The sequence below is a fragment of the Pimephales promelas genome, chromosome 12 (assembly GCF_988280905.1).
Source record: "Pimephales promelas chromosome 12, fPimPro1.hap1.1, whole genome shotgun sequence".
Classification (NCBI taxonomy): Eukaryota; Metazoa; Chordata; class Actinopteri; order Cypriniformes; family Leuciscidae; genus Pimephales; species Pimephales promelas.
The window spans coordinates 18,964,951-18,981,386 of NC_142780.1; the positions used below are offsets into that span (position 1 = coordinate 18,964,951).

General features: G+C 38.0%; 1 protein-coding gene and 1 long non-coding RNA gene across 3 annotated transcripts in view; both read right to left on the bottom strand.

Annotated features, from left to right (window-relative positions):
- Positions 1–4,191: 4,191 nt before the first annotated feature.
- On the bottom strand, positions 4,192–8,275 carry LOC148976999 (uncharacterized). 2 transcript variants are annotated; one of them, XR_016145863.1, is made up of 5 exons: positions 8,202–8,275; positions 6,957–7,142; positions 6,345–6,463; positions 6,154–6,245; positions 4,192–4,263 (listed from the first exon to the last, which is right to left on the bottom strand). It is a non-coding gene; the product is annotated as an uncharacterized LOC148976999 (long non-coding RNA). The 2 variants fall into 2 exon arrangements; XR_016145862.1 differs by having other exon boundaries at positions 6,900–7,142.
- A 506-nt stretch (positions 8,276–8,781) lies between these two features.
- The window catches only part of LOC120484351 (poliovirus receptor homolog), a 79,069-nt gene continuing 71,414 nt past the window's right edge, over positions 8,782–16,436 (bottom strand). The window contains exons 7-10 of the mRNA XM_039679462.2: positions 12,316–12,445; positions 11,836–11,887; positions 9,763–9,834; positions 8,782–9,562 (exon numbers count right to left, since the gene is read on the bottom strand). Coding sequence (XP_039535396.2) covers positions 9,380–9,562; positions 9,763–9,834; positions 11,836–11,887; positions 12,316–12,445 — 437 coding nt within the window. The 3' untranslated portion in view covers positions 8,782–9,379. The remainder of the gene's footprint in view (positions 9,563–9,762; positions 9,835–11,835; positions 11,888–12,315; positions 12,446–16,436) is intronic.

Below are 16,436 nucleotides of genomic sequence, written 5' to 3' on the forward strand. Positions count from 1 at the left end.
TGATTTTTGACTCTGTTAACAGTTATGAAACGCCTTTTTTTGATTCATCATGATTCATAAAACGACTTTTGTGATGTACTCCCTTGTGATGAAGTAAAAATGAAGTAATATGTAATAAGTCTCTTTTAAAATGTATGCTAAAAGTGACCTTTTTCACAAGGGCTTGTCACTTTGAGATCAACTAAATCTAAAGTATCCGTTTAAAAGAGATAACAGAGTTATTACATACAAAAAAGTAAGCTTTATAAAGAATTGTATAAAAATGTTCTTATTTCTTAATAAAGTTCAGTTCAAATTCCAAATGATCTCAGACCTAATCCAACATGAATTCTAAGTGTACTTACAGTATGCAATAAAAATTATTTTCATTACAGTTTCCTTACTTTCTCACTCAAAACTAATGATAAGGGAGTCATTTACAGTACAGTAAAGGAACCAACCCAGTAAAGTGAATTGGCAATGGAACCAGAAACTAATATACCTCCTGATAAATAAACCTCCAGAATTAATTTTAAGAATCCTGGTTGGGACACCAGCACACTGGCATCCAAAGACCCAACATATGCTAGTGACCAGCAGTACTACTCTTTTCAGCAGAGCAGCAATTACGAGCGAGAGAACAAAAACTGGTCCAATGTGATCTCATGAGTGCTGCTGTCGACTAATTATGTGTTTATCTCACCAGTTACGGTGAACCATGTGATGCTGAATTCATATGAGCAGGTGGAGTAAAAACCTAATCCTGTCCAATTGGACAATGCCATTTCTTCCACCTTACACTGTTTAAAGACCACCCTGCAAAATCAATATGATTAATGTGCTATATAGTCGGGGAGCCAAAGTCTCAAAAGGGGTTGAACCTGACATGGTCTGCCATACTTTTTATTTGTGTTTTTTTTTTTGTTAACTTTGACCCTACAAAATGTGAAGAACACACAGAACACATATGCTGACAACATCCACTGAAAAACTAAACGTTTAGACGAAAAATTAGACGTTTTCTCACTTTTTTCCAATATTTTCATCTTTACTTTATTGCCAATCAACTATTTCCCTAAGTTATGCCATCAGTCAATATGCCATTCATTTCACCAAACACTATACTCATTCCACAGAAAAAAATATAAAAATCCAACCAAAATCAATGGATCTGTGATCTATGATCTTATTTCACTACTACTGTAGTTGGCGATCAACAGGCTCAGAACTTCAATAGAATTTTAGACTACTCTTAAAATTCTTAAAAACATGTTGGATATTTAACATCATGGCTCACTTACAAACACACACTTGCACATGATCCTAGCAATCACAGTTACCAACGGACTTCGAAGCTGCTCATCATTTGTCAATGGTAAGTAAAAGTGACTTTAGTGAATACCGGTAGGTCTGTCCCAGTGTTTTGGGGAAAGAATGGTAATATGGATATTGTAATGGTAGTTAGTCCATGAAGATGTAAAAAAATGTAGGCCTAAATCTAGCTTACACATTTAACCAAATTTTTCAGGCTAATTGTAGTAATAACGGACCTGTTTGCCCAATAGTGGCAAGACACATATGTAAGGACATCTGACAAATTAGTTTGTCTGTCAAGAACCAGGGAAAAAAAGCATCTCCCATCCCCATACAATGTCACTTCTCTATCTTTCCCTGCCCTGACAAGAACGTTGGTCTCCTCGGCTGTAAACCGCCCCTGATGCTCGCCTTGCATTGGAGGTGAAACAGTTCATTTAGGAATAATTGTAAAAAAAAGGGGAAAAGGTCAGCACACCCTTATACTCACCTAGGGTCACATGAGAGTATTGGCGGATGTGTTTAACGTTTAGTTATCTGACGAAGTGCCTACGTGCTTGAAACGTTACCACCTGTGTGTGAGTCCATTACATTTTTCACAATTTTGGAGCCAAGGTGTGCCGACTTTCCCCCCTTTTTATATATATATTTCTCTGTTGAGCAACCAACTGTGGATGCTGTGGATGTGCGTGCACTGTGTGCTTTTGGATCTGATTTTTTTTTTTTTATATAAGTGTCTATACAATGTGATTTCACTTAATAGGAGATAAGTATGATAGAAGTAAGGGGCATTATCACAAGAAAGGCATTAAGGTAAGACAAAAGGCAAGTGTGCGGATAGACACTTCCGGTTCCGTATTCGGCTGGTGCAGGGAGCCGGAGAAAGCCGAAAACGTTCTCTTTTATATAGTTGTTCATAAAATCAATTATATACCTTAAAGGGTTAGTTCACCCAAAAATGAAAATTAAGTCATTAATTACTCACCCCCATGCTGTACCAACCCCGTAAGACCTTCGTTCGTCTTCGGAACACAAATGAAGATATTTTTGATTAAATTTGAGAGCTGTCTTACTACCACATTGGCTCCTGAGGGACTGCCTCTTGACGGCCCAGAAAGTCAATGAAGAAAATGTTTAAATATCCCAAGTGACTACCGTGGCTCAACTATATGTTTATCAAGCGACGCGAATACTTTTTGTGCGAAAAAACAAACAAAAATAACGAGTTTATTCGACTATTTCTTTTCTTCCTTGTAGGCCAGAACGAGACTTCCTTAGATTTCCACGACGCATGCGCGAGATTTGCGATCTGCTTACACCAACTTACACCACTTCAGATCGCAATTCTCGCGCATGCGTCGTGGAAATCTAAGGAAGTCTCGTTCTGGCCTACAAGGAAGAAAAGAAATAGTCGAATAAACTCGTTATTTTTGTTTGTTTTTTCGCACAAAAAGTATTCGCGTCGCTTGATAAACATATAGTTGAGCCACGGTAGTCACTTGGGATATTTAAACATTTTCTTCATTGACTTTCTGGGCCGTCAAGAGGCAGTCCCTCAGGAGCCAATGTGGTAGTAAGACAGCTCTCAAATTTAATCAAAAATATCTTCATTTGTGTTCCGAAGACGAACGAAGGTCTTACGGGGTTGGTACAGCATGGGGGTGAGTAATTAATGACTTAATTTTCATTTTTGGGTGAACTAACCCTTTAAAATACTACTAAGATCCATATTACTATCACACGAGCCAATGCCAATTAAATGCATGGATGCATAGTCAGATTAATGAATAAAATACAACTGTTCACAAACAGACGAATGACAATACGCAATGACAATTATGCCTACTGTAAATATAGAGTTACAACTATGGTTAGAGTTGTTAAATAAAATACCTCGTGAACATTCACACGTTTGCTTAATTTGTGATTGGCTAAAATTTATCTCCATGAATACCTTTTTTTTTATTAATTATGCACAATTCAATTGCTCGATCAATTTTATCATCACATATTTTACATTTATATTTTTAACGGTAGGTTGTAAAAACAATTTAATATAGCAAAGTTTTTGTATATTTTACACGTAGTAAAATACTGTATGTGCTGCTTATAAACACCAGACAGATAATGATTTATAAAACAGATGCTCTTTACTCATCTCACTTGCACAAAATAAATGCAGTAATAGAAAGCATAGAAACTCACAGATGAAATAAACTTACTGTAAAATTATATGGATTTTAAAATTTGGTCAGGTTGAAAACTTATCTCTCTTGTAATGGAACGCTCTGGTAATGGTCTCCTGCTCTCGCTGTCAGATCACCAGAAGTTTTCACCGGAAGTACTGGCCCACAAACTCAAGTTCGAATGTCACTGACTCGAATGTCACAATGTCATTTGTGCACTGAGCGAATTCACTGCAGTCAGACATCGGAAATTCGTGCTCGTAAATTGTCAAATTTGCCATAACTTTGAATCCGTTGCTGCCAACTGAGGTGGCAGCAGGGGTGGCAAGGCTTTCTTTGCCACCCCGGTAGATCCGTCCCTGGACCAACCCCCTTTAAACTTGCGTCGGGCACAAGAGTCATTTATCCCGCTGGTAAAATAGCCCAAGACCCGCCCACAGTGTTACTGATACTTGCGTTTCAGATCGCAAAAATAGGGCCCTTTGGCTCCCTGACTAGTATGCAAAGGGGACATTTTTGTATTGCATTGTTTATATTGTATTATATAATAATATATTGTTTTATAGTTATAAAAATCATTTTAAATGAGTTCACCCAAAATAAAAATTCTATTATTTACTCACCCCATCATCCAGACAATGCCAGTGAAAGGTTCCACCTAAGAGGTCCCATCTTCCACCTAAAATATCCCCCTCATTTCTCTCTCACTCACCATTCTATCCAGGTGTCCTCCTCCGTCTCCTCTTTCAACCTCTCCTCCTCTAGTCCAGGACAACCTGCCCGCCTCAGGGTCAGAGGTGAACCAGAACCAGTGGATGAGGGAGGTCAGAAAAAGAGAGAGAGGTTCTGTAAATAATTCTGGGGTAGAGAAGGCCTCTACTCTACTTTAGTCCACAGAGAGAATAAGAGATTTTGTCCACTAAGCACCTTAATCAATCTGTCTAATCACAGCTTCTATTACTCTTCACTCACAAAGAGTAGCAATAGGGGGTCTGCAATCACGTGACTGAGGAATATCATCCTCTTAGCCTCTTAGTTGTCTCATGTAGTAAAGTGGGCTTAGTGGCTTCAAATACCATGGGATCATTCGCAATATTATAATTCACTATATTCACTTATCATCACATCATTTCTTTCATGCTGGCTGTACTGAAATTAATTGTGAGGCGAGTCTCATGTGTGCCTTGGGTGCAGAGTGCTATTAATATGACACATTTAGTTGTTGCCTATGTAGAGCGTTCTAAATCAGTCACTTATATGAGGTTCCCTTTCTGTTCGGATGCTGCTATAGAAGACAGTGAGAAAGAGCACTGGGTTTTGGAGCAGAGCTATTGTCTTTACAACATGCAGATGCACACGAGGCTGGTTACTTATCACACACTTAAAATTCTAATAAGTGTGATGTGTCACTCAACAGAGAGCAGATTATGTTTAAGTATTTAGGAAACTTTATTTAGCAGCCAGCAAACTCTGTGTATATTTTCCCCTAACCATGCCCCTAAAATTAACCCTCATAAGGGCTTTTCATATTGACATAGTTAACCTTGGGTCATTCTAAACCCCGGGTAAAAGAAATCCTGGGTTATCTTGATTCAAGATTCACATTGAGTTAACAATTAATCTTGGGCATTAATAAACTGAGGTTTCACACTGTACATTTCTAACCCTGGGTTGGCACACTTATTTACATATTTGGAGTTTCAGTGCCTCTTACTGGACGAACGCTTCATGCAATGTTTACGCAAAAGCTCTAACGTCGCGGCGGTTGCGCATCATCCTATTACTGTATATATTGCCAACTGTAGTATAAAGTTTATCCTGAATGGACTTTAAAGTAATAAATGAAATTAAACGAAATGCTCTCTCACTCCAGTTTTCACGTTTTCTGTCGACAGTTGTTTTACCCTCAAACGCTGGAGATACGGTTTAATGCAACGTACAGTGTTTCCGTGACTGTCGAAAGCATGCGAATATGTTCCTAAATGGTTCCTAAATATTTCTGTCATTGCAGATGGTTTCCAAATCTCACATGGCGTCATACTGAACTTCTCAAATCGTGACAGATTAGCACTGGAATGTGCAGCTTTCTAATCTGCAATATGATCTTGGAGCCTTGGTTAACTCCAACTGTTCCTCATTATTACATTTCGAAACAAAATGTAAAGTAGTTACACAACATTTTATCAGTCCTTTGTTTAAAATCAACATGACCTGCACATTAACCCTAATTCCGGGTATAACTAAGAATTCATCAGTGCATGATATTCCAAAGACGAAAAATCTCTCTAGCTTCATAATCAAATCATCTATAACCAATATGTAGCTTATTCAAATCACCTAAGTCTAAAAACTTGTTCCACCTATGAAACAACCATTTTCCACTGACATCACCTGGGCCATGCAGGCTATTGGATAATGTAAATGAATAGCCAAATAGCTTTTAGACATTCGGTTTGGCTGCTTTCCAGTATGTTAAGGCCACTTTTTCACTTCCAATCCAATTATTTCCTGCTGGGTAAAACTCCTGTTCAACATTTTTTTTTTCTTCTTGAAAAAGCCGTTTCACTTCAAAATCACATTACAAAGTAAAATATGTTTACTTTAAGCAACAGTTGAATAGGAAACTATTTGTGTTGAGTGTGCTCTACTCTACATGGAAATGGCCTTTACTCACCAGCCATGACAACAGTGCACATGCTGCCATGCTCATCATAGTCAGACACATGGTTACAGACAGAAATGGAGGGGTGGATTTTGTCCATCAGACTGTATGAGCAAGGAAGAGACACATGCTAATAAGTACATGCACACATTTGACTGTGATTGGCAGAGAGCAAGGAAGGATCAGAGGAACGTGTACTTCACCTGCACCCTCTTTAACCTTCTTCTTTTATCCTTCCATCCTCTCCGCCTGCTCATCCTACTCTCTTCTCATTTATTTTTAGACGGCTTAGTCGAGGGGTGGAGGATGATCCCGAGGCCTTCTGTATCAAGCACACAGATCCTAAATGAATGATTGTATGTGAAATAGAGTCATTTATCCAGGTTCCTTATTCTTTGAATATATTGATTAAAAATTAAAAAAAAAATCAGTATGTCGTCTTTTATTTTCGCTACTTTTAAAATACCTTTTATGTATATATTTAATTTTACCCAGACCAGAAATGTCAAAACAATGCTAATATAAAGATTTTTCAAAACAACCCACTTGAATATTTTGTGAAAATTATGTAAATTCATTTAAATTACATCCCACAGTTCAGCAACCATAACAGTTTTGCGTTTGAGACAACAGTTTGAGACAACAGGTTCAGTATCTATATAATTCAAAGGCTGCTCTTTCTCAGTAATAATAATCCCATTTTTTTGTTCTGAGGGCAGCTCTAAATCCAGAACACAGCTGTCATATTAATGACATACCAAGCCAACCACACAGATCAGAGCCAGACACTTTGTCCTTCTCTCTTTTTCTCTCACACTTTCTGTCGTTCTACTGATGAGGCTGAGAATGTTGCTGTGGTGATGTCATTTGTTGCCTAGCAACAGCTGTCCCTGGGCAAGCCACAACCAGGGCCTCTCCGGGAACATTTTGGATTATTTGGGGATGTCGATTTCATCAGCGGTTTCTTGCAGCACTCTGCAGTGCAAAGGTAGGACACGAGACTATGAGAAGAGACAAGATGAAGAAAAGACACAATGGGGTCTTAATTTGAATAAATCCTCAAATATCTGCAGTGCTAAATTAAATTTGTACTAAAATGATTATTCTAATATTTTTATAATACAACACTTTTTATTAAAATAGAAAAATGTGAAATAAAAACATTTTCACAAGTGGCCTTTTGAATCCCATTATATAAATTTTGTCTTTTGTTCCGTTTTGTGACATATCCAAGTGAAATGGCTTCTTGAACCAGAAAAATGTAGGGCAGTACTTGATTTTGTCCATTTGATCATTGTGGTTTTTATAGCTAAAATCTCATGAGTGACAGGTTGTCCCAACTTTGCATCTTTAATGAATTTAATCTTTTTAATTTAATTATTTGTGTTCTCGTGGTGTTTCTGGATGTGAGAACACTCATTGGGCATGAGGGTGTGGGGTTGGAGATCCCCGGGGAGTTTTTTACAGCTTTGGACACCCTTCAGTCCTACTGCTGACAGGCTCCGTCCTTTTTTGAACAGAAAAAGCAATGCTGAAGAGGGTAATGAAAAAAGCTTGTTGACAGCAGAAGCCTATTTCACCACTTCCTTAAAGCTATGTTGACTATAATGCTCATCAATTCAAATACTCTGTTACATTAGCGGTTTCCCAGTAACTCTAAATCACATCATGCCATTATTCTTGGCCCTAAGTTGTGGAATACAGTTGTTCCTATATCACAATTAGAAATGCTTCAACTGGAATGTTTCAAGAAGTTAAGACTTGTGTATTTAAGTTAATGTTTTTTTTTTACTAAAATTGTTTGTTATTTATTTCATTTTAAATGTTGTTGCATCTTTTTCTATTCTATACTCACAATTGTGGCACTTTGAGTGCAATTACCAACTTAATGTTTTATATTATTAGCCTTTCATTTTTAGTTAGCATCATGTCTGTGCTGTTTCTACGATTTTAGACTTTAGATTTTCGACTAGGAAAGATTGTTGACTGACCTAGGGTACTCGAACTTTATTAACACACAATCAGTTTTAAATGATTTTAGGTTGTAGAAAATTATTTACCTGTTAGTTTAAGATGGTTAGCAGCATGCAAATCCACTTAGTGGCGTTCACTGAACACCTGCGGGAGCTACTAGTGCTCTTTTTGTGAGCGCGCGGCGCGCCCTCTACTGGTGTGATTCAAAACAAACCACGTCACAGCATCTACGCAGTGAGTTTATTCTTGTGTTTATGCGTTTTACAGTGACTATAGCCTATATTGTTGTTGTTGTTATGGCTGTTCGTTAAGATACTTCTGGAATATTTAACTAATCTGTGTTTATCCTGGCTGCAACTGAATGCCTGCTGCTGGTGGTAGGCCTAAATGGTAGTAAAGGCCCCAGGCAATATCAAAAATGAAAAAAAAAAAATATATATATTCATGAGAAAATTAAAATTTTTGAATGATAGATAGTTCTTTAAAAGTAGGCTAACTGAAAATTGCCATACTTTTATAGCAAAATGTGAGCTTGTGAACTCATTTGTACAAAAGGTCAGATTTCCATATTTCCATTGCACACACATTTTCACATACAATTTGAACACATTCATCCAGAACGCATATTGTTGAGGATAATGTCTGACACTGTCACTGATGCATAAATAAAATACATAGAAAGCGCATCACCCCGTTTATTGAGTGTAAACAATCATAACAGTACACTGGAAAATAACGTAACAAATATTAATATTCTGGAGCAAATGAAAATAATAAAATAAAAATTTTAATCAATGCTACCATAAAAGTCAGGGAGGTGCAAATTAGACGATTAATCTAATGCAATTTAGCCTACTAAAACAGGAAATCAATACAAAAATTGCATCTTGTAAAGTACAAAGAGAGTTTATAGGAACAAAGAAAGAAATGTCAGTGAATTACAAGCTAATAATAATAACCACAATAATAATGATTCAATAATGTATGTTGATCTCTGGCTCATTTTGTCCTTATGGCTGCTTTCATTCTCATTCATAGTCAATCAAAAAATGGCACAATCCTTAATCAGCTACAGAAGGACAAATAATTGTGCATGTTCCCAACTACATCTGTGTGCTTAATCACAATGACGTCTTTTGACTGAATTACAGGGCCCTTACAGTGTTTGAGTTAATCAATAGGCCATACTTCATATTACAATAAAAATAAAACAGTACAGTGCAGTGCTCAGGTTACAGCATAAAAACCTACACTCTATGAATCCCTACACTATCACAGCTGGTGACATGAAACTGCTCCCTCTAGTGGCAGAGGAAGTGATGTAATACATTCCTTCATCTCCCATCATTCCATCTTCGTCTTCGTCTCTGTCATCATGGTAAGGAGTCGTTTTGTCCTCCCAGGAAAGCTCATGATGATCCTTGTCATCATAGTATACTAAATGATTCTGTCAGAGAAGAGATTGTTGTGTTGTGATTAGAGTCAAAGCACATGTGTTTCTAGAGTCATAGAGAGGATTATGATCTGTGAGTAATACGCCTGAATTATGCATGGAAAATGAACATGCCATCAAATATGAATGATTTACCACCTTAAATGCCACAAAGGATTAGAGGAATCGAGATAGAGAGAGAAATGGCCTCTTACTGTCATTGGCTCTTCTTTCTCGGTCTCATGGTGCCTGAGCTCAAGATCAGACTCAGGTTTACTGATGCTCGGCTACAAAAGAAAAACAAAAGGGTCAATTGCTGCACTTTATGGATGTCACCCCCTTTTACTTTGATGACAGCAGCATTCAAGCTACATTAACTTCACAAGTTAGTGTAAAACCTGATGATTATGATCTCCAGCATGATTTGAGATGATCCAACAGATGATCAGACTTTTGGACACCCCTCACACATTTCTATATATATATATATATATACACTCACCTAAATGATTATTAGGAACACCATACTAATACTGTGTTTGACCCCCTTTCACCTTCAGAACTGCCTTAATTCTATGTGGCATTGATTCAACAAGGTGCTGAAAGCATTCTTTAGAAATGTTGGCCCATATTGATAGGATAGCATCTTGCAGTTGATGGAGATTTGTGGGATGCACATCCAGGGCACGAAGCTCCCGTTCCACCACATCCCAAAGATGCTCTATTGGGTTGAGATCTGGTGACTGTGGAGGCCATTTTAGTACAGTGAACTCACTGTCATGTTCAAGAAAACAATGTGAAATGATTCAAGCTTTGTGAAATGGTGCATTATCCTGCTGGAAGTAGCCATCAGAGGATGGGTACATGGTGGCCATTGTCACGGCCTTGCCTGGCTCCTCCTCCTATAGCTGTGAACTGGGCGCAGGTGTTTGGGCCTTTAAAGACACTTCAGATGAGACCAGGAACAGAGCCAGCATTCGTTGCATCTCTCCTGCACCGTTTAGGATTTTTGTTTTTGTTTCATCTCATTTAATTTCATTTCATTACACTGTTGCTTTCATTTTTACTTTTGTTAAAGCCAACTTTATTACTGGCTGTACAAAGTTTATTCTGTTAAAATTCTATTAATTTAATAAATCTTGTATAACTATTCCGTGTGTGGCCTTTCTCTATACTCTGTTGCTTGCTTTGAGCCAGGCTCATAACACCATAAAGGGATGGACGTGGTCAGAAACAATCCTCAGGTAGGCTGTGACATTTAAACAATGCCCAATTGGCACTAAGGGGACTGAAGTGTGCCAAGAAAACATCCCCCACACCATTACACCACCACCACCAGCCTGCACAGTGATAACAAGGCATGATGGATCCGTGTTCTCATTTTGTTTACGCCAAATTCTGACTCTACCATCTGAAGGTCTCAACAGAAATCCAGACTCATCCGACCAGGCAACATTTTTCCAGTATTCAACTGTCCAATTTTGGTGAGCTCTTGCAAATTGTTGCCTCTTTTTTCTATTTATAGTGGAGATGAGTGGTACCCTGTGGGGTCTTCTGCTGTTGTAGCCCATCCGCCTCAAGGTTGTGCGTGTTGTGGCTTCACAAATGCTTTGCTGCATACCTCGGTTGTAACGAGTGGTTATTTCAGTCAAAGTTGCTCTTCTATCAGTTTAAATCAGTCGGCCCATAACTCTCCTCTGACCTCAAGCATCAACAAGTCATTTTTGCCCACAGGACTGCTGCATACTGGATGTTTTTCCCTTTTCACACCATTCTTTGTAAACCCTAGAAATGGTTGTGCGTGAAAATCCCAGTCACTGAGCAGATTGTGAAATACTCAGACTGGCCCGTCTGGCACCAACAACCATGCCACGCTCAAAATTGCTTAAATCACCTTTCTTTCCCATTCTGACATCCAGTTTAAAGTTCAGGAGATTGTCTTGACCAGGACCACACCCCTAAATGCTTTGAAGCAACTGCCATGTGATTGGTTAGATAATTGCAGTCATGAGAAATTGAACAGGTGTTCCTAATAATCCTTTAGGTGAATATATATATATACATACATATATATATATATATATATATATATATATATACAGTATATACAGTGCTTAGCATAAGTGAACACACATATGCTAAAGTTGACTATCCAGTTGACTATAAAGTTCACGCTTTGGATAAAAGCGTCAGCTAAATGAATAAATGTGTCCTGGATAATTTAAAATGAACTCAGCTGCATTTGCTCAAAGTGTAAAATAGAGTATGAATCTTTCGGCTCTACTCACTCTGTCTGAATATGTCTTCGTAGGAGGAGGAGGTTTGTGATTGGGTGGACGGCTGCAAGAACAGACACAAACAGGCGATCAGTAAAGTGGGAAAAATTCACCGGTCATTTATACGCAGTGTTGTGGGTAATGCATTAAGCAACCTTAGTTAATCATATTGCTTTTTTCAACTAGTAACGCATTACTTTTGAATTTACAGCAAAATATCTGTTTTACTTTGTTTTCTCATTTATTGGCTTACTACACTCCTGTCCCCATGTTGAGAGAAACCGGGAGCATAAAAAAAGTAACGCAAAAGTAACAACTCATTACTTTCCATAAAAAGTAAGTTAGTAGCACAATTAGTTACTTTTTTAAGAGAATAACTCAATGTTGCAATGCATTACCTTTCAAAGTAACTTTCCCCAACACTGTTTAAGTAACTTGTTTTTACCAGGGTACCAGTCAAAGATAGAATATGAAAGAGGTGGCAGTACTTACTCTGTGTTCTTCCTCTGGCATTTGCGGACCATCACTATGGTAGTTGCAATTATGGCTACGAGGATGATCACACAAATAATACCACCATTAATAGCTGCGGTAGAGGCACCCTTTATTGGCTCAGGAAATTCTAAATGGAGAGACAGTGAGACTTAGATCTCTATGAGTCATAGAATAAGAAGTATATTTTCATTTTCTTTTGAAATAAAACAGTTCAGTGCACTTCTGTATTTAAGCATACTCTTGAGTTTCTGATCTCAAATCATTCTCCTCAGTCAAAACAGCTTGCATAACACATGACCACCCGCACAACATTTCAACATCTACTCAAGTTCTGGTAGTTTATAAACACCACTTAAATCCTGCTGTGCTGTTTTCTCACAGCAGATCCACACACATGGAGTCATGCTCATCTGTCTTGTACAGCTAGTTTAACATTACCATGAAGATCTTCTAAGCCAAAAAAAAAATATACATTCATTTCTAATGACATTATGTAATTTCTTTTCATTTATGATTATGATTTTTTTTTCAGGAGAACTCTCTATTTCTATACAACAGATGCAGATTGGAGGGAAGTGCTCAGCTTAGAAATAAAATCAGAGATGATGTGTGAATAATTTTTTTCTCAAATATTTTTGTGCATTTGCTATTATGGAATGTTATTTTTGTGGTATGTGTAAAAAAAGAAAAACTTAATGAGTGAAATATTTTTTGTGGTGAGTAAAATATGCATGTAGGCTCAGTAAGAAGCATTTATACAGTGTCCATATTAAAATATTAACAATTTGACTAACAATAATGTATAGGGAAATAATTATATTTAATATAGCCTACGTCAGTATTACTTGCTACTACTGGAATTACATAATGTAATTATAATAATCATTGTATTAAACATTGAAATTCAAAAAAAAAAATTACTTAATATTTTATATGAAAACTAATAGATATCACCATACTTCCCCAGTTGATTTAATACATCAAGAATTGCAAAAAAAAAAAAAAAATAAAATAAAAAATATCAGTTTATCAAAAAGTTTTCTAAAATGTTATATTTAAATATGAAATTGGGGAATATCTAATTAAATATGTACTAATTTGTACATTTCTAGAAATCTGAACATTGGATAAGGGTTTCAAATTCTTGTTTCATTTTTGTTGACTTCTTTGAGTCAAAGAAGGGATTCTTGATTATTTAATTTTTTAATCACTGTCAACATGAGAAAATGACAGGGAAAAAAGTCATTTTGAGTAAACAACCTTTAAAGATGGGCTTGTGATTGGAATCTACAGACAATAGATGAATACAATAAAATAATTTAAAAAATGTAAGCAGGTCTAGGTTTCTTTCCACTAAGTCCCTTCGAACAAAATCACAATTGCGCCCAACCCTTGTCCTCCCAACCGCAACACTGCACATTTGTGATGCCTCTCTTATCTAATCGGGTGTGTTTGATTTGAGAGATAGGACTCTTTAGGACCAATGTAGGGAACCACTGTGCTAAATACATAACTTGATATTACACTAGATGGCGCTACAGCTGTAAAAAACACTCTTGATAAAAACTCTTCCAGGACAATGTATTCTATCTAGACAGACTCCCTGATGTCACCGCCATAAAAGTGCAGCGTGCTGTCTGTGAAAATATATCCGCTCGTCTCTCGGATCACTCACTTTGCGTTGCAGCCAGGTGTTCAGGCAGGTTAACGTCTGGAGCCTACCCTGGCGATTTTCCACAAGTCATCAACATGGGAATGAGAGAAGAAGTAAAAAGAAAGAGAGAATGTTGGCCAGCTAGACAACCCGGTTTAAAGGACAGAATGAATGCTTTTATTTAAAAGAAATACAAAAGTTTGGCTGAAGGAACGTGTGCGCGTCACGTCTCGCTGAATATCTGCCTTGTCAATCACTTCTTTCACTTCGTTCGTCTCGCGCTGTCAATCTCTCCCTGTCCTAAAGCGATATTTCCTCTTTTCTCTCGCTTCTTGTTCAGCTGAAATATCATATTAGCAGATAACATATCTGAGAATGTAACGTATATAATTGTATTACAAAAAATTATAATAATATTCTTTAGAATATGGTTCACTTTCGTTAACGTTTACTTAGAATTGCGTAGCTACACAGTGGAGAAACTCCTTTCCTCGAGGAATATTGAAACCTATATTTAAAACGCTGAACAACAGAGCAAGCTCACCCACTGGCTGTGCTGCAGCTACTGCACAACTTATGGCCAGAGCCATTAGAGTGAGAGTTGTGACAACTCCATTGACTCCAATAGAGCATCACAGTCGGGGCCGGAAGTAAAAATTCAATGCAATTTCTCCATTGACATTTGAGATATAAGCCATAAAAACATAACCATAAATGGTAAACTTAAAACCAGCTACGGCTGTACTAAGCGATTGTATACGCTCATATAAATGGCAAAAGTTCACGGGACACTAACCTTGTTTTAAGATAAATGCCTTTTATTCGCGATGTATTGGATAAGTACTTCATTACCCACAATCCTGAACAATCCCACAATCCCACAGTGATGCATCTGATAAGTGGAAGTCGTGTCACGTGTCTAAAAACCCTGCGAAGGTACGTGACAGACTAAAGATCGTGTAATGACGTGTCGTGTAATGACGTCACATTAAGGGCCCTATTTTAACGATCTGAAACGCAAGTATCAAGCGCAAAGCGCAAGAAACTTTGTGGGCGGGTCTTGGGCGCTGTTGCTATTTAACCGGCGGGATAAATGACTCTGGCGCTCAACGCAAATCTAAAAGGGGTTGGCCTGATGAAGCTTCATTATTCATAGGTGTGGTTTGGGCATAACGAGAAACAAACCAATAAGAGCGTCATATCACATTCCCTTTATGAGCATGATGAACGAAGTGCGCGTTTCCCTGGCGCAAAACTATTATAACGGCGCATTTACCAGGCGCGCTTCACAGCCGAGGAGATCGACGTTCTCGTCACGGCCATGAAAGAAAGAGAAGTGACATTGGGGACGGGACAAACCCACCCAAATTAGCTTCGGTTAAACATGCATAATAATTTGAGTATGTGTAAGCTTTATGCCTATTTTTCCCATCGTCTGTGTAGATGAGAGAAGGGAGCGCAAGTTCATTCCCTAGTTTACTGACGTTCATCTGTGGAGGGAAATGCAAAATAGGAATGATACATGCGATGCGTCAGTGTATAAAGTCATTTGCGCTGGGAGCAAGATAGGGCCCTAAGAGTTTGAAGTGAGTTGTGGCCCAGATGTGGTCCATGTGACTTTTGGCGCTGCCACAACTGAGCCATATGTGCTATAGTTGAGTGCCCAGATGTATGCTACTGTATATTGCCAGCCACACTCAGGTTGAGTTTTCTCTGACATTCCATAAGGTATGTCGGCCAGAAGAATATGGGAGATGTGGGCCACAACTGGGCCAGACGTAATTTGCTGGGTAACCCCAACACTAATGTCTTACTATATGGTCACGTAATTAGGTGGGTCACTGAATTTAGCACAAGACCTGTGTTCTGACCCCCACCAGATTATCATTACTACCAATTACTACCCCCAAGTCCCCATTTATAGGCAGGTTTAGGATTAGGGGATGGGGTTAGGATTAGGCAATCAGTGGTCACTCAGTTGTCAGGGAGTCGGAATTCTAAAATCTAAAATCTGCACTCTGTATCTCCGGTAAAACGTAGAGGTGTTTGATCGCTTCTCTGCTTGGCCCATATTGAATGAACTGGGCTAAGTTAAGTGCTATCAAAGTGTCTCGCACGCCAGAGACAAGAGAGGTATGAATCAACTCGTCTTAGTTAAGGGAATAACATAGTTTAATATGAAAAAAAACGGTGGAGTATCCCTTTAACATTACTCGTAGAATTTTTGCAGGTGAAATGCAGTCATTTCAACAGGAATCCACAAGATTGAGGATTTCGTGTGTATTCACATCCGAATCCTGATCACCTTGTTGGGGTTTATTTTGTGATAATGACTATCTGAATGTACATTATCCCATACAACACATACTTGCATTCTAAATATAGCATTACACACAGTTCAGCACATACTTGAGCATGAATTACAGAATTATCCCTTCACACAAACAGAATGAGCAAAACTCCA